The sequence below is a fragment of the Numida meleagris genome, chromosome 2 (genome assembly GCF_002078875.1).
Source record: "Numida meleagris isolate 19003 breed g44 Domestic line chromosome 2, NumMel1.0, whole genome shotgun sequence".
Lineage (NCBI taxonomy): Eukaryota > Metazoa > Chordata > Aves > Galliformes > Numididae > Numida > Numida meleagris.
Window position 1 is genome coordinate 22,239,183 of NC_034410.1, and position 18,231 is coordinate 22,257,413.

The 18,231-nt window shown below is 37.6% G+C and overlaps 1 protein-coding gene across 9 annotated transcripts in view; it reads left to right on the plus strand.

The window, feature by feature from the left end:
• The window catches only part of ANKIB1 (ankyrin repeat and IBR domain containing 1), an 89,998-nt gene that overhangs the window by 27,175 nt on the left and 44,592 nt on the right, over positions 1–18,231 (plus strand). For all 9 annotated transcript variants that reach the window (XM_021386592.1, XM_021386594.1, XM_021386596.1 and 6 more), the window contains 2 exons: positions 2,480–2,749; positions 15,766–16,066. In XM_021386592.1, the coding sequence (XP_021242267.1) occupies positions 2,562–2,749; positions 15,766–16,066 (489 nt within the window). In that variant the 5' untranslated portion in view covers positions 2,480–2,561. The remainder of the gene's footprint in view (positions 1–2,479; positions 2,750–15,765; positions 16,067–18,231) is intronic.

Consider the following 18,231-nt stretch of genomic DNA (forward strand, 5'->3'; position numbering starts at 1 on the left):
GACGGAAGCTACCCATGTGCTAAGTTCCAGAAATAAGTGCACAGTAATTGATGCTGTTACCTTCTAATTCCGAATGATGCAAGAGGTTTTTTTGTGCTTTTTTGCTCTTTGAGGGCAGTAGTGGGATCTGCATTATTGATTTGCATGATGATTTGAGGAACTGGATATACTTTAGGCATTTTTTCATGCCTACTTTGGTTTGTAGTCTCAGGAGCTGCTGGCAGTCAATAGGGATTAGCAGATACTATAACATCATAAGCTTTCCTCATTAAGAAATGTGACTGAAAGTCATTCTCTCAAGTTATTTTTAAGATCCCAGCTCTTGAAAGCTTTGGGCTTTATTTTGTTTTTATGTAGAGGCTAATATGAACTGCTGGTTTATTGGAAAGAGGAGGTTTTTCCATGATATTTACAGTATTTTATTGAAGCCTAAAACTATTTAATATTTACAGTAGCGTAGTTGTTTATGTATCTGGAAGCACACTAATCTAAAGCACTGGAAGCTGCGACATGATAATGTGAACACACAGAGGCTTTCTTGAAAAGCATGAATATAGTATCTGCATGCTTATGTTATAAAATACAGAGACAACAGAAAGATACAAAATGCTGTAGTATTCATGTTGGTTTGCCTGTACAACAGGTGTACTTCTGCTTTCAGAACACCTGCTTATCCCTTGTGATGTGAACTTCCAGCTGCTGCACAGGGGCTTGCCCCTGACCTCAGGGGTAAACACAGGGCACCATGCTCAGCATGCTGGCTCAGCTGCTGTAGCAGACCTGTCATCCCATGGTGGCATCAAGCAGTAGGACACAACTTCTGCAAAATAGAGATTGCTTCATGGAGTTTTGAAGGAAAAGGGGATGAAAATGGAGGCCACCACAGCCACTGTACTCTTTCTAGGGTAGCCCAGACAGATATATACCCTTGTGACATGAGGGTGTTTTCCCTTGTCTTTGCCAAGTTACCCATCAGAGGAACTGCAGAGAGGGGACAGTGCAGGACTGCAGAAAGTCGCACTCATATAGAATGGCATCTGAGCAAACTGGAGCCATACAGAGATGCAAAGTAAAGGTGTGCAGGTGTGCTCATCCAGCTCTTTGATACTTTTGCTATTAATGTGATGTGCTAGTTCACAGTAGTAGCCAAAAACAGCTCATGAGAGGACCACTCTGTGGGAACGAAAGTATAGCATTGCAGCTTTTCCCTGGAGTTCCCCAAATCCTTCTCACATGGATTGCATACACATCCTGATTCTGAGATTTTCTGCAGCTTTAGACCCCTTACATTCGTTTTTTTCTGTTTAGAGCTGACCTGGGCACCAGTAGCTATGCAGACGAGCAAATGCAGAAGATTGAGATAATCCTTTTATTTGCTGAGTATTCATTATACTTGTTGAGTAGAATAAAAAGGAGTGAGTGCATAGCAGCTCCTGCCCTGCATGATTGTATGTTCCCAACGCAATCAGTTCTAGTTTCCCATCATGCTGTGCTTGGCATATTTGGATCTCAGAGTGTATGCTGTGGGGGAAAGATCTGGCATGGAGCGGTCTGCATGTGGTGGCTCATGCACAAGAGACCTCCCGAAGGTTCACTGCGCTACCAGCTGCCGCCTGGTGCTGTGTCCTCTTTCTGTCCCTCTGACACAAAACACAGCATGCTCATTCAGACTGCACAGCCCGATAAGCTTCTCCTGTCCCATCTCATGAGCTGAGATGCTCTGCTTGCCCAATCTTCATGTAACTCAGTCTGCTGGTCCCTCACATCAGGTAAGGGCAAGAGACTGTTGAGCGCAACTGGCAGTGCTCTGGAGTAACTGTAAGTTGCAGTTGGTTGATGCCAGTACAATGCCTGGCATTGTATGGACCCAGTCGCTGTTGTTCTGCAACGGTTGTTTTAAAAATGAGCTTGATGTTTTAATGAATCTGCTTAGCAGAACTGTTAGGATGGGGCTGTAATAATTCCTGTGTTTGCGTGTATTGATCTTGCTGGCACAAAAAAGTGCTGTTTTCACCCACCTACATGTGCATAGGTACTTCAAGCACATTTTACCTGGTGTTCTTTAAGTAAAATTTAAACTGAGGTCTAGTTTCTTGCATACTCTGAAGAATTTTACCTCAATTGAAGGATTTGTCTTTGGTTGTACTATGTTTTGAAATCATTTCTAATTTCTTACTTGCTTCTCGTTCATGGAAATACACTTTTCATCCGTGTCGGCTAATACAGATAGATATTGGCCCTCTTTATATTTTCTGTATGTTTGAAGAGTATCTGTAATGAAAATACTCCATAGGGAAATAATCTGTGAATAATTGGGAATTTGTGTGTATCCTACCTATAAGGACTTCAGGAATTCGTGAGCAGAGGTTTTAGGCCCTAAGTACTCTTCACGTGCATGCTTACAGTGCTGCAGCTCTAGGCTAATTCATCTGGGAAAGAGTGCTTTACAGAATAACTAACATACTGTTTGTCTTTTTAGGCCGTGAAGCATGTTACAGAACCTCACGACAAGTGGATGAAGGGGAAAGGAAAAAGTGCCATTGATAGCTAGATATAGCAACATGGGAAATACAACCACCAAATTCCGCAAAGCTCTTATAAATGGAGATGAAAATCTGGCCTGCCAAATATATGAGAGCAACCCCCAACTAAAAGAAACTCTTGACCCAAATACTTCTTATGGAGAAACTTACCAGCACAATACTCCACTCCATTATGCTGCTAGGCATGGAATGAACCGTATCCTGGGGTGAGTGTAATTCAGTATTTTGTTTGTCTGAATAACCAATCTAAGAAATTCAAAAGTTTTAGCTAGGTTATAAATATTGTGTGTGTGCATATGAACATATTTATGTACGTGTTTTGCAGCAGAATTCGTGACATTTTCAAATAGTAAATTAGTCTGTAATCCCAGTCTGGTATAACAGATCTTAATTTTATTTTTAGTGTCTTTGTTCTCTCTCCATAACATTAATGTGGACAATTTCAGATTGCTTCCTGAAGATTCCTGTACCACAACTCTTTGAAAATAATGACTGTTGTACTGTTCTTGATTGTAGAATCATAGAATGGTTTGGGTTGGAAGGGACCTTTGTGTTTTCCCGTTTTAGAAGAGTCTGTTTGTGTCATACCTAATGGATATCATACTGATTGCATAGACTTTCAGGTGGGGCAATATGTATTTATTCTTCTATTACCCAGGCAGTTGTATTTTCCATTTTGCATAACAGCAGCAAACTTGAATATGAGTAAATTTTTTATTGCCAGTCAGTACGTACAGCAGTCTCTAATGTTAGCTACTTCCATCCTTGCCTATTTTTGTCAGTGCTCTAAGACCAATTAAAGATTAACATCATGGAGTTTGACATCTTATCCATGTCCAGAGATCACAGATACAAGCTGTTCCAGTCTAGTATTTCATGAATTTAATTCTGAGTAAACATTGCTAAACCTTTTCTTCAGTAGGTAATTGTGGTTTAACCCAGCTAGTCCCCATGTAGGGGCTGTCCACCCAGACAACTCTCCACCGTTTTTCAAGTTTTTTTTGCATGATGTCATATGATACGGAATATCCCTCTGGGCCGTTTAGATCAGCTGTCCTGGTTCTCCCAGCTCCTTGTGTCCTCCTGAGCCCCTCTCACTGGCAAGACAGTAGGAGAAGCTGAAATGTCCTTGGTTCCTCATAGCACTGCTCAGCAACAACTAGAACATCTCTGTATTATCAACATTGTTTTTCTCCTAAAGCGAAAGCATAGCATCGTACCAGACACTATGAAAGAGGAAGCAACTCTGTCCCAGATGAAACCAGGACAATAATGAGCTAGAGAGAATTTCATAAATGGCCTCCTGCTTTCATTGGAAAATGGAACAGAAACTTATACTGAACTGTCCTACTGTTAATATGGGTTTTATCTCTGTGCTTTTATCTATGACTGATGTGCCTGTGGTTTGTTATATGCTGAAACTACTATCCACTTGCCAGGCCTGCCACTATATTTTTTTTGTTCAATGTTTCAGATTCACCCAACAATTTTTTTATACTTCACGACTTCTCATCTGCCTTGATTTCTTGCTAAATATTTTTCACTCGTCACTTACTTAATTGATCTTTTAATTTCACTGTCGTATCATTTTTTAATTTCCTAACATCCTCAAAATATTCTCATTTCTGATTCTTCAATTATAGAAAAATTTTAAATAAACATGATTTAAAATAGCATCCAGATTTTATTAACATTTTTATGTGATTTTTCTCTCTGAAATTTACAGGTTGGTTCTCTCAGTTTAAGAAAATAGAGCCTCATTAAAAGTATACATGAAGTTGTTTGCATATATGGAAAGAAATGGATTCGTAATTGCTGACTGCTGAGCAATCCATTAGCTAATTCATATTTTGCCATTATGATGAGATTAAGAATAACTGCTTTGCATTAAAAATAATTAGTAATTTAGAAATGACATTTTACTTCTAACTACATGGCATCTAAGTCTCACAGGAAAACTCAGTTTTATTTTGCACACATTATAAACAAATGATGAATCATTCATTTTCCCAGTTTGTGTCCAGGATTTGCAGTACATTTTTTTGCTAGTAAACATTGTGAAGGTACCCGTATTTGCTAGTCTGCTACTAAAAACCTGTACTGCTGGAATTGCAGTTTTTGCTGAGTAATTTATTGAGGTTCTTTTTCCTCCTTGCTTTTCTGCTGTCCTTGTAACCAATTTGTTCAGAAATCATCTGTGACAGATACTACACAAAAAAATGCCTTTTTATCTGAAAGAAATAGTAAGACTTGCACTGTGCTTGTTTACAAAGTTGATACTAGGAAGGACACAAGTGATTCCCGGTTAAGCCTCTTCCTGTGGATACAGGAAGAGATTAAATAAATTGAATATTGAAACGAATACTTCGATTTACAGATGAGGTACAGTATCTAAATATAAATGAATTTTAATCTGTATGTATTTTGAGAGAGATTTGCTATTATGGAATGTTGGCAATACTATAATGTTGTATATTTATTTATGGAACATTTTAAATACTTGGGAATCTGTGGCTACACTAACTTGTAGTTCAAACTCTAGACAGTACTTTGTATACTGCATCATTCCATTTTTCTTCATAGGCTGACATTTGTGTTACTGTAGGTGGATATTAACTAACATGCCTATATATAACTATGCCCATTTTGTGAAATTTTCTCAAAACAGAGTTGTGAGATGCAGTTGTCAATACACCTTTTGAATATTTTGTTAAAATAATTTGTTAAAATAGGTGTTCTGGGATGTTCAGAAATAGCCTGACAGTGCTGTTGCCCAATACTAAAACAAAGGGACAGACTCCCTGATAGTCTGACAGCTAGTGGTGACAGTGGAAAGGCTCAGTGAAAGCACAGACACCGAGTTTTTAATGAAGGAGAGCTGAGGACATCCTGGTGTAGTCATCTCAGAAGTGAAGAAACAGAAGAATCTGGAGAAGAGGTTAAAGGGTCTTGAAGCAAAACTCTTCTCCTGACCAACCTTTATATAATCCAGCGTGAACTCTACTGGCAGAAAGTTAATGCTCACAAAAATTTCTCAACTGTTTTGAAGCACACAGTTGTTTTACACAGGTCAGCAATCTGTGTCATCCTGTTGCTGTGCTTTTCATCTAGCTTTTACAGTCTAGAAACAGCGTGTAGTGTATAATCAGATAGTAGCCTCACACTTATTTGTATAACTGTGTAAATAAGCAATTAATTTATTTTCTCTTTACTAGATTCAGCAATAATGGGTTAAAATACTGGGTTTGTATCTGTGGTAATTTTTCATGAGTATCCTAGAAAGCTTTGATACATTAGAAAAGTTGAAATAAAAAACGGGAAAATAGGCATTCAGTTAATATAAAACTTTTATTTGGTCTACAGCCCAAAATAATGTTTACCTGACTGATCACTTTCTTTTACTGAGCATTTAATGTTTAAAAAATAAAAACTGCTGGTTGTCACTAATTAGCACGAATGAGAATGTTCAAAGTGCTGCTCAAAGTTCCCAAAGGCTGTGTAGGGTTCAGTGGTTCCCAATGGCTCATTTTCTCTGCCCAATAGGGACATGAAAGCAGGTGACTGGTTGATGTGTTTGACCATGCCCTGTGTCTGATCACTGCTGTCCATTCTGACTTTCCAGCAAGCTGGAAAGACTGGAACATATGTGTGTTGTATCAGTATGAATGTCAGTGCACCATCACTAATGGGGAGCCAGCGAGTAGGGTCAGCAGCTTGGGAGCTGTGTATAGGGAGGCAGTCTCAAGTGTGCAGATCAGCCAGGAGGCCACGAGATCAATCTGTGCGTGTGCAGAAATGCATGAGGTGCTGCGAGTTTTTGAGTGTCTGAAGCACGTTTCTGGGGACCTGCATCACATATGCATGGGTGTGTGAGGTAATTGGAAGAACCAGGCCATCCCGAGCCAGTTACGGGATCAGCAGCATCCAAGGCTGCTTACTGAAGGGATCAACGCTGTTCAGTTGTATATTTTGCCCACTGTTGGACCTTCGTGCTGCTCACCAAGAGAGTGGAATAGAATAAGGATCATCAGTGCTGTTTGTGGTCATGTGAGTGCTGAGTGTTTCTGTCCATGTGGATCCACATGTATTGCATGCATGTGTATGAATGTGTTGTGTGCTCAGCCTCACCCCTGTCTGGGCCTACGTCCGGGGAGCCACAGCAACCTTCTCTCGTGAGCTGCTGGATTTGACAGCCCCAGTCTGTCTGGGGCCTTTTATTAAAAATAGAAAGGAACTAAGAGAAAACATACACCTTAACATCTCTCTAGAAGATGAGAAGATTACTTTCCAATTTGGAAGAACTAAAAATTTCAAGTTTTTTTTTCTTGGACTATATTGTAAATATCATGGGAACAATTTGAGTGTTGTTTACTTAGTGATTTTCTGTTTCTGTCTGTAGATATCTGTTGTAGCTACTTAAATCCAGCATTGACTTTCAGAGAAGTTTGCCTTGGTTGTTAATAGATCTAGTTCAGAAAGGTCATCTGTGTTGCAAAACTGTATTGATCTCACTATTCAGATTATGCTCATTGCAAGCTAATAAATAGGTAGTCATCAGTGGATGATAGATAAGACTTCTGAAAGTAAAATAAAAGGATACATGACCATCAGAAACATTAAAAAAAAAAAGATATGTAGCACTCAGATTGTTTTTGAGAGCTTTGTGCAACACACAAATTGATCTTATTCCACTATTAACTTTTATCATGATCCACTATGAATGAAAGTCTTGATTCTTATTTGAAAGGATAGTTAAAATTGCATTAAGTGAATGGATATAAAAACAGTGCAGACAAAGAGCACACAGGGGATTAATTTTCTGTAGAAAAAAGGAAAACCTTAGATAACTTGTAATTCTGCAACATATGTTGTGGTGTGACTTTCAGTGTTGTAGTTTTACTTGGAAGCTTTTTGAATCCAGATTTTTTATTTTCATCATATACAGACACACAAAGAGACTGAGTGGAAGGGATGTCTGGAGATAATCTTGTCCAAACCCTTCTCAAGCAGGGTGACTCAGAGCACATTGCACAGCATTGTGTCCAGGCAGCATTTGAAGATCTGCAGAGATGGGAGACTCCACACCCTCTCTGGACAACCTGTGCCAGTGCTGTATATCCTCAGAGTAAAAAAGTTTTTCCTCATGTTCAGGTTCTTTATACTGCTACGCTTTAGCTCTTTGTGAGTATTCAAGCCCAAAGTGGCTCATTTGGAGCAGTTACTGCTGGTCCTTGCTGAACATGAGGACAAGTCGGTAGAAGCGGTGAGACAGCAATAGCTTGTGAAGCTAATTTTTTCCAGAACAGTAAAAGCAAAGGTTTCCAGTTACAGAAGAGTCTAGAAACTGGGATGAATCCTGAAACAAAAGAAAAAGTATTTTTGCCCTCTAGTTACAGGTGCCACTGTTGAGTGTATTCAGGTTCTGTTTCTCCTTGTTACCAGGATTTTGTGCAACTTTATAAAACCAAAAACATTAGGTTGTGTGCTCTTCCCTGCGCTTGTTAGAGACTATAATTTTAATAACAAAACATAAACAATCTATTACCGTATTATCCTCCTTTTCTTGCAAATCAAATACTATAAAAATAAGATCCCTTATTGGTGAGATGAGATGTATGAATACAGTACATTTATAAAGATTCTTTATTCTGTGTTGTCTGTTCTCCTCATTAGAATCCTGTAACTGTTTTACTACAGGCAAAGTAAAATTACATTTGAGCTTTAAAGAAGCAGAGTATAGCTCTGGTACTCAACACCGGGATGACTAAGTGAGTTTTGTTACCGCGTAGTGTTTGTGCCTGTCAAGTTGGTTGGTACCTGCTGAATCATTGTGTCAAGTGGCTTAGCCCTGGGTTGGGCACACATGGCTTCCTCAGCAGAGAGATGTACCGGCTCAGTAGTTACAGGAATGATGGCTAAGGAGACTTGGAGTGTCTGATAAACCGAAATCTGTCAGACTCTCATCGCTGAATGATATATCCGCCTAACGTATTCAGTGACATATATAGACTGTGAATGAGTCAATGTTTAAAATTCGTACATTTTTCAATTTAAATAAAATCACTTCATTGAGACATTTAAGGAAAATAAAAAGCCTCTTCTGTTGGTGTCATTAAACATCAAGCAACATGCAGATTGAAAGGGTTTTTCTGGAGGGAGGGAGATAAGTAGAGAGGATGATGAGACAATCTTTGGAATACGTTCATATTTTTTAATAGAATAAAAGGGATAAAAAACCTGCTAGTATTTGCTGTGTAATTTCATCATCATTGTTATATAAATAATATCAACACTAGATGTCATACACTGCAAGGTGATTTACAAGCTGATAGGAAGATAACAGTCCCTGCACAGAAATACAAAGCTTTGTGTTTAAACGGTGAAGATGAAGCCATTCCTTGGTAGCTTCATGGTTATTATTTCTTCTGACTTTTTTTTTTAAAAAAAAAAAACTATCTAAAATAATCTCGCAGTTTCTTGAGAAGAGCATTCTACGTGGGTAGTCTTTTTAGAAATAAATGGGTTCAAAGGATGTGTTTGGAAAGAAGGCTGAGAAGATCACACTGAAGTTAGGGAGTTGGTTCTAGCTCTAACAAAATGTAGAGAATAAGGGGCCAGAGAAGGCAATGAAAATCATACAGATTTTGCATTATGGAGGACTTGTAGTCACAAAAGTTGCTGGTAAGCAGCCAGTTCTATTGGAAGCTGCTTCTAATTTGGCACACAACTCTTTTTCTTTTGAAATCTCACTTAAAATACTGAAATAGAAGCCCGAAGTGGCATGGGATCATGGAAGCAGCGTTCCTAGCTGTCCAAGAGGCCAAGTTCAGGTCACCCAAAAATAAAATCCAATTGTTCATCAGTTAAAGGTAACTTAAGATGTTGATACCTTTTTGTACAAGGAATGATTTAATTCTGTGTTTTGGTGTTGCTGTCCCTTCTAACAGGCTTTAGAACCTCGTATAAACTGTGATTAGTTTTGGCCTACAGTGTAACAAATGTAAGGATAGACCAAGTTTTGTGTCCGTTGCTTTTAGCATAGTTTGGATCTGTGCTCCGTAATTCCTTTGTATCCCTTTGACGCTCCTGCCCATTGTCTTCTTGGTCTTCTGTGTTGTACTAAGCCAAAGGTTGCTTTTACAGAAAGTCATACTCCGTCATAATAACTGACACAAAGCCACTACGACTTCTCAATATATTTACTTTTTTTTAGTAAGGAAAACAGCAAGTTCTTGCTGATGCATATCAGTGTAATACCTTTCTTAGATGTCTTTAGGTGGTAGGATGCTACGTTAACATGAGTCGGTCCAGAGCTGGAGTTAGACCAGCTGGTGACCTACTTTTAGCCACTTCAATAATCTTTTGGAAAACAAGGTATTTGGGCAGGCAATAAGTGAAATTGCAGCAATACAGTGAAAAAATTCTAAGGCTTTATCGAAGTGGTTTATGAGAGATTGAAGACAATGCTTGAGTTCTAGGCAGTATTTTTGTACTGGACGTTATGTTAAGCCCGCAAGTGGAACTGCAAATGTTGGTAGAGCCAAAGAATTTCATTTGAACCTTCGGTTGCTCTGAGATATGATTCATATGCACCAAACTCTGGACTTTATCCTCAGATGAGTGGTTATCTATGAAAATCTGCAGAAATTGTTTGAGTACTCAGGAAATGGATTTAATTCATTTTGCCAGATGTACTTGATAGAAGTCATATGAATGGGGAAAATGGAAGGCATTTCTGATTAGGAAAAATACAGGATCTGGGGCTAGAGTGAAGTCCTTGACGTAAGAGATCTTAAAATGTCTGTGAAGACTTCAAATTTCAGAATGTAGAATTAACTCTTCACAGACTTCCATCACCAATGCAGTATCTGTGCTGGCCATTCCGCTGGTTCCTGTGTTTTGCCAATAGCCCCAACTGCTGCTACTGGCATAGCCTTGCTCCTTACTTTAGCAGGATACTGTTAGTGTTCACAGGAATTCTGGCAGTGTTAGTAACAGCTCTTAGGTAAGGAGCCAGTTGAATTTAAGGCTTATAAAAAGTCAGGATAATAGTTCCATGGTGTTTTGTTGTTGGGGTTTTGTGTTTTTTGGGTTTCTGTTGTTATTGTTTGTTTGTTTTTAAATAAATAAGAGTTTAATAATCTATCGGGAGATTCTTTATCTTAGAAAAGGAATAATCACTGAATCCTACTCAGTTTTTTTTCCTGCATACGGATCCTTGGGCTGTAGGAAAAGCTTAAGAATCTTGAGGAAACAGAGAAAAACCTGTAGATGCTAACAAAGAATTTCCTACTACTATCTAATGAGTAAAAATATCAGTAATTGCCATTACTCAATGTGGCTGTCAACAACAGGCAAATGCTTTTCACCATATTATTTAAACCAGCCCATAATTCTGTACAGCTGTCAGTCATGGCAAAAAAGATTTCTTCAAGTGCTTTCTAGAACAGTATATTTATCTGTTATAGTACATTTTAGGGGTGGAGGGGAAGTACTTGGTGTTAATGAAATAACCATCATTATTCAAGGTTTTAGTGCATCAGTATTGACCCGCTGTGTTGGAAGTTGAATGATGCAGTAACTATGGTTTAATTCATTGCATGGGAGTCTTAAATGACCGGGTAAAAATGCTTGGCTCTTCTGTGTGTTTTTGTAACTCATGGCTTAGCCATATTTGCTCAAAAAGCTGTTAGCTTTCACTTATACAGTGTTAACTTTTCTAATAGTGAGCTGGACATAACTGGGCTAGCTGATTCCAGAACCAGAAGGAAAATTCTGAAGGGGAAGCCTGTGCAGATTAGATTACTTTGTTGCTGTACCTTTTCTAGTACATCTTGCTTAAAGTAGTGCAATTTGGTATACGTTTTTATGGTATACTAAGTGCCTTGCAATTTCATTTCACAATGGCTTTTATTTTTGTATACATAGATTGTATACAAAATGTATAGATTATATGCATGTATACATAGGTTTTCCATATTTTGTAGTTGTACATGTATGTATATGTGTATTAATATATATAGCTATAAATAGGGATATTATGTAGCATCTGCATAGAGAAACAGACCATAAATGTAGCAGTTTTCATCCCTACTTTTATTAAAACCTGAAGAAATAATTGTGTTGATGTTTCTCAGAGCGAGGAAATGTGTCAGTTGTTTATTATTCAAGTTCACAGCCTAATTATCTTGAGTCTCTTGCTGCTTTTTGCAAATACGGATAGTAGTAGGTGTAAATGTTACAGACATTACTTTTTTATCACTTTTGCAACACTTTTTTCATGCGTTTATCACCTCAAGTTTGGATTCTGCAGAGAGCTACAGCTTGATGCAAAATCTGGAAGCTGTAGCTAAAGAAAAGTGTGACTGTCTTGTGGTTACGTGGTATTTCCCATATGCAGTATATTTTTTTCACTCTACCAGTACTTTTCCAAGCAAAATGTAGCTTTTTATACCTCTGAAGTTATGAGCCAGATCAGATGGGTCTATGGCACTGAGCTTTGAAAGTGTTACACACCAAATACCGTTGGTAAAAATGGAGCCATGTCAAATAATGAATGTGTGGGTACAAAATGTTTTAATTTACCCTTCTTTGGACATTAATCATCTTCTCTGAACTTAAAGTTGTGGATTTTCAGCTTTGGTTGTTCCTTTGACTTTTGGAAATTATTAAAAGAAAAAAATGGGGATGTTTTAACGTTTCCAGAGTGAGGTGATGGTTGCCTTTGCTAGCTGTGATGTTTGTCACACCCATTTATAAGACACAGAAAGTTAGCAACAAACAAGATGAACAAGTAATTTTCCCCATATAAAATTATTTTTTCCCTCACCAACAATGTTTATGAAGCCCACAACATTGTTCTAGAAAATTTGCTTATATTTTAAGAGAACATTGAGAGATGCGTGCAGAAGATGTTTCTTACTGAAGATTTCAACTTATTTAGAGATGGTTAGACACTTTCCTACCACGTAATTTTCACAGAAGGGCAGATGTTAATGTCAGGAGAATGGTCTTCTAGAGGGGTCCTCTGAATTTATCTCTAATGGTGCAATGACAGTTTAAAAGATTTAAATCCATCCTATGTCCTTTTATCATATGTTTAATATAGAAAAGTGTCTATTTATTTAAGAAAAGAGAATTTGCAAGTGGGCAGGACTTAAGCACTCTCATTCTAGGGTGATGACTTGACTTGATGATCTTAAGAGTCTTTTCCACCCTAAATAACCCTGTGATTTTATTTTATAACTTCTTAAAACCAGAGTTTTATTGTACTTTTCCACAAAGCTTAATTTTATGATGAAATAAATTTATAGCAATAGTTGCTCACTACTAAAGCTGACTTTTACATTAAGTCTTTAGAGAGAATTTTGGTTTTGAAAAGGGATACTGGCTTGACAGCCCTGAAGTTATGCGGAGTTTCAGCCTAGGGCTGTTTTCAGAGAACAAGTATAATATGAAACATCTACCTATTAGACAGCATTTGTATCTGTGCAGTACTTGAGTCTTCTACAAAAGTTACCTATATAAATCTTAGCAATGGAAAACTAATAGGTTGCAGCGTATAGTCATTCTAATATGGATTAAATCCCAATATATTGGGATTATTAAATAGAACCACTATAGAGTTGTTAGAAGAAAAAGAGTAAGTTTTCTAAGTAAGTTTAAGTACGTTTTAACAATGTTTGGTAAGGAAAAAGTGTATGTGATTTACAGCTTCTGCAGGTCACCACAAAAACATTGTGCTGTTCCATAATCAGATGCATTGTAACCTGATTCAGGAGTGAATCACATGCTTTAAAATACCACAGCATGGAATTTAAGTGATGATAAAGTGCTAAATAAAAACAGAAAACAGAAATGTACTTTGTAGTGTTACCAAGTCTAGACAGTGATGTTTAGATAGCTAAAGATACTAGAAAAACTTCATATGGTTTGGGAGGTGATGATGAAGGCCTTCTGGCAATTAAAAAAACTAAAGCCCCACCTCAGTGCAGTACAGAAATCACAGACAGGTCTTCACTGAATTTTAAAGTGACATTTTACTTTGAATTAAAGAAGTGGCAGGAATCAGTATGTTGGATATAAAGCAACTTGAGGTGGGAGGAAAAAATGTGGTTAATGAATACCTAAAAGACATTCCTGACATTTGAAGTTTATGGGTCTAATTAATGCAGCCATCTATCACGTTATGCAGACGAAGTTCAAACTTTCAAATAAATTTTCACTTGATGTGAAAGGCAAAGCCCACCCTGCTTGCAGCACTGAATTGTTTTTGTTGGCTTCACACTCCTAGCAGGCTGCTAGGCCTCTGTACCACGTGAGACCTTTGGTCTCTGCTGTTCCTCATGTTTATCCTCAGGAATTCCTGCTGAGTGCTTTTGCAGAAGAACTGGCATTTTTGGTATCTTGTTACTTTCCCATACCCCACTGTAGTGATGGCAGAAGTGATCTGGACTTATCTTTATCATAGTTTCTTCTCTGCTCATTCCGCATGAATTTGGAGGTGTCTGCTACCTTCACAAACTTTTTGTTATATAGGGGCTTGGAAATTGTTTGTTAGCGCATGGGACAAAGAGTAAAAACAGATGCTAAATTTATAAGAAAGCCGACTTCCAGTTCTTAGGGAATTAGTCCGCTAAACCCCCTGGGAAGCTGTCCGCAAGGACAAGGGAGTGGAGCAGAGCTGGCAGATCTTTAAGGAAGCTTTCCTTAGCGCACAAGAGCTCTCCATCCCCAGGTATGAGAAGTCAGGAAAGGAATGCCAGAGGCCAGCATGGCTGAACTAGGATCTGCTGGTCAAACTGGAGAGCAAGAAGAAAATGCACAGGCAGTAAAAGCAGGGACAGGTGCCCTGGGAGGATTCAAAGGATGCTGCTAGGCTGTGTAGGAATGGGGTCATGAAAAACAGCAAGGGAACCGTTCCCTATCAAAACTTTTCATAAGATCGTAATGGATTTGTGAAAATTTGGTTCTGAGGCGTTACTTGGCAGTGTTCCCATGGCAACTTATAAAGACACGATCTTTCCTCCTTGCCATTTCCTACCATTCTTCCTCCCTTGAGAAAAAAAATATCTCAATATATTATTATTTTAACGTTTATTATATTAACATTATTTATCTTAAAAGAATAAAGCAAGTTTAGCTTCATAGGGCTTGCACGGTATGTCTCAGTTCTTCCATTTCAGAACTGGATTTCTGTAATTCATTGCTGGCAAGAAGCAGCAGAAAGCTGTATTGCCTCAGGAGCTGTCAGGAATCAGATTTGCAATTCCAGGAATCGATCTGTTCTTTTCCTCTCATTCCTCAGCTGATCCTTTTTGTTGCTATAGTTTATTGTTCACTGTGAACAGCAACTAAAGCATTCAGAGAAAAGACTTGCCAGCCCCTGTCATCTGTATAGGTGGCCATTTGCATGATATTGCATTTTCATATATTCTAGAATGGGAAGGCAAATAGTGTCTTTCCTCAGTGCATGCAGTGCTGGCAGAAAAAATATTTCATATATTTTCAAGAAATAGTGGATAAAGCCTTGTCATCTGACTAAAGATAGGGAAGACGAATGAATTCTTAAGATGTTCCTCTAGTACGATTAATTAGCTAACTACAAAACACATTACTACTCTGGATATGGAGTAGAAGAAAGAAATGGTCTGTTTAATCAGTCATGTGCCATAATAACACTTTTTTGCAAACAATGCAGAATTTTAGAAAAAACTTGGTCTTCAAAAATTTGCCACACACTGACAAAGTAATCAAATGGACTGTTGATATTTCGGTAATTCATCCTGATCTTGGCTATTGACTCCAAAAAGAAGTGGAGGAGAGCTCCACTGGCTGTAAAACACTCCCCGAACTTTTCATAAGGGCGTCTGGACTGGTGTTCTGAACAAGGTTCTTGAACAGACTGATTTACTCCTGGTTTCCCAAAAATGAAAATAAAAACAATTTATCGTCTTTGGGAGGGATTAAAACAGTAATTAAAGCAATTTGTGAGCACCGCATAGAGTGTAGATTAGTGACTTTTTTTTTACATGTTAACATATCTAATAGAAATTATCTATTAAGAATGTCTGTTAATCTATTAAGAATAATTATCTGTCACATAGCTAATCAAAATCTTGGCAAGAGGAAAAGAAAGAGGTCATAATAGACCCTTCCCACTTCAAGAAAATGAGAGGAATTGTGTGTTAATTACCTCTCTTCTATTTTCCTTCCTTTGCAGAACTTTCCTGTTTGTTAGAGATGGCAACCCAAATAAACGGAATGTGCACAATGAGACATCTATGCACTTGCTGTGTATGGGACCTCAGATCATGATCTCCGAAGGAGCTCTTCATCCTCGCCTGACAAGACCCTCTGAAGATGACTGCAGAAGAGCAGATTGCCTGCAAATGATCTTGAAATGGAAGGGAGCAAAGCTGGATGAAGGACAGTATGAACGAGCAGCCATTGATGCTGTTGATAACAAAAAAAATACGCCTTTGCACTATGCTGCTGCCTCAGGGATGAAAACCTGTGTCGAGGTAAAAGTTGCTGTATAATCACAAGTCTTATACTGCTGTCAGTAAATAACATGCAGTGTTTCACAAAGATGTTTCAAGGAAAACAATTTTTTAATTATATTTTCATTAATTGAGAAAAAATGACAAAGCTAAGCAGCCCGGAACATACAGTGTGTAGAAGACAATAAAAAAATGGATTACTTATATATTAACTTTATGACATGAACTCTTCAGCACAAAATAAACTCACGAAGGCTTGTAGAAGTTGGAAATAATTACAAGGCTGGAACACTGGTGAAAAAGCATTAAAGGTGGGCCTACACATTCCTGTACATATAAAGAGAAGTGAAGTAACTAGCTAAGGGAAAATTAAAGTTCTAATGCTGTCCGTGTTTCAGGAACAAGTTTGATGTCTTTAATTTACAGTGCCCAAGTTTTTTATAGGATGCCTTACATCAATGCTAACATACATCAATATAATTACCTTTTTACAACTTAAAAATTACTTTAATGTTTGTGAAAGTAGTGGGTAGCAATGAGTAATGGGAAATCATAAAAACTTTGAAGGTCTCCCACCAAGTTTATTTTTAAACTATACCAAATAATGAGAACTAGTATTTAATTATGCTAGTAATTTAATTTAAAGTACACAGTGTAACACCCCTAATATTTTCAAAAGCAGCTAACATTTTCATAAGAGTTGTCTATTTTAGCATCAAGAATTCTCCCCATTTTCATGCCTTTTAACAATTTATTACTTTGGTCAAGCAGCTTTCTATAGTTTTCTACTTTTCTTAATTGTATTTGTTGAATTCTTTCGAAATCTGTATGTAAACTATCAACCAACTCTTTTTTACCTATGTTTTTTCGACTCCTTCAGAGACATCTCATAAATTAGTCATACGTAATTTCCTTCAATCAGTGCTGTATTTTCCTCATTATTTCCAATTTGTCCAGGTATCTCTCAGTAATGCCTGTTGTACTGTTCTCTACTTTCCCAATTTTCTGTGGAGCTATTTTTAGTACTGATGTTACTTACGATCTTCTAATCTTGTACTATGACAGATGTAAGCAATAGATTGCATATTATAATAAATAGTGTAGAAATTTCATATTTAAATTCCATCAGGACTCATGAATAAATACCATCTGGTGCTGAAGATTCATTACTATTTGGTTTATTGGTTTGTTCTAGAACTCCTTGTGCTGAGACTTCAATTTGAAACAGACTTTCATTGCTGTCCTTCATAAAACATGGGGATCTATGTAGCACATCCTCTGAGAAGCTGGATTCCTATCAGTTTTCTGTTTTATTTTATCTGAGATTGTTTTTGCACTTTGTTTGGTAACCGACTTTACAGACACACTGACAGATTCACTCTGTGATGTTTTGAAATGATTTATTCTGAGTTGTTATGTATTTGGCACGTTGTTCAAGACCATGCTTAGCCTTATATATTGTGTTTTTACATTTGCCTTTTTCCAGACTGTTCTTCAGCTGGGGACAACTTCAGCTTCCTGTTCCCATATAAATACATCCTGCTCTTCTACCTTGACACATTCTTCTGATGTCTCTAGATTTTTTCCACTGTTTTATTTAATACCACTTTCTGAAATTAGGCAGTGGATCGTTTCAAGGACATTGACCCTGAAGTACATTTTGGGAATTGCTGTTGAGTGCTTCTTTGACCGCAGCATTTTCAGTCAGTTCTTGCACATTTCTCTGGATAAGTGAGGAGTTACTCCTTCTCTCATATGCTGGCTAACTAATTTGTCTATGATTCAGCCACTTACAGAGTTTAAAAATTTAATTTACGTATCTTTAGCACAGCATTTTCTTAATCTGCTTGGGAGAGTCAGTGACTGAAGTTTCTCTTCGTTTTTTCTACCCTTGCAGTATTACTCTTCTTTGTTAGCATTCTACTTGTATTGTTGCAGTTTGGTCAGGTGATCATTCATGCTCTTTGTGTTTAAGTCCAGAATTGTATTCCATTGGGATTCTCTGATATTTGTTGGCAGAGCCAGTTTATTTTTCCATGATTGTTTTTAAAAAAGAAAAATAAAATATAGCACCAACCTTCCAACACTGAGAGCTTCTCTGTGATTCTTACATAATATGTCCAGTGGTATTGCTTTGTTGTGTTGGTTGTATTCTGCCAAGTTTCCAGATGTTATCTGAACATTCT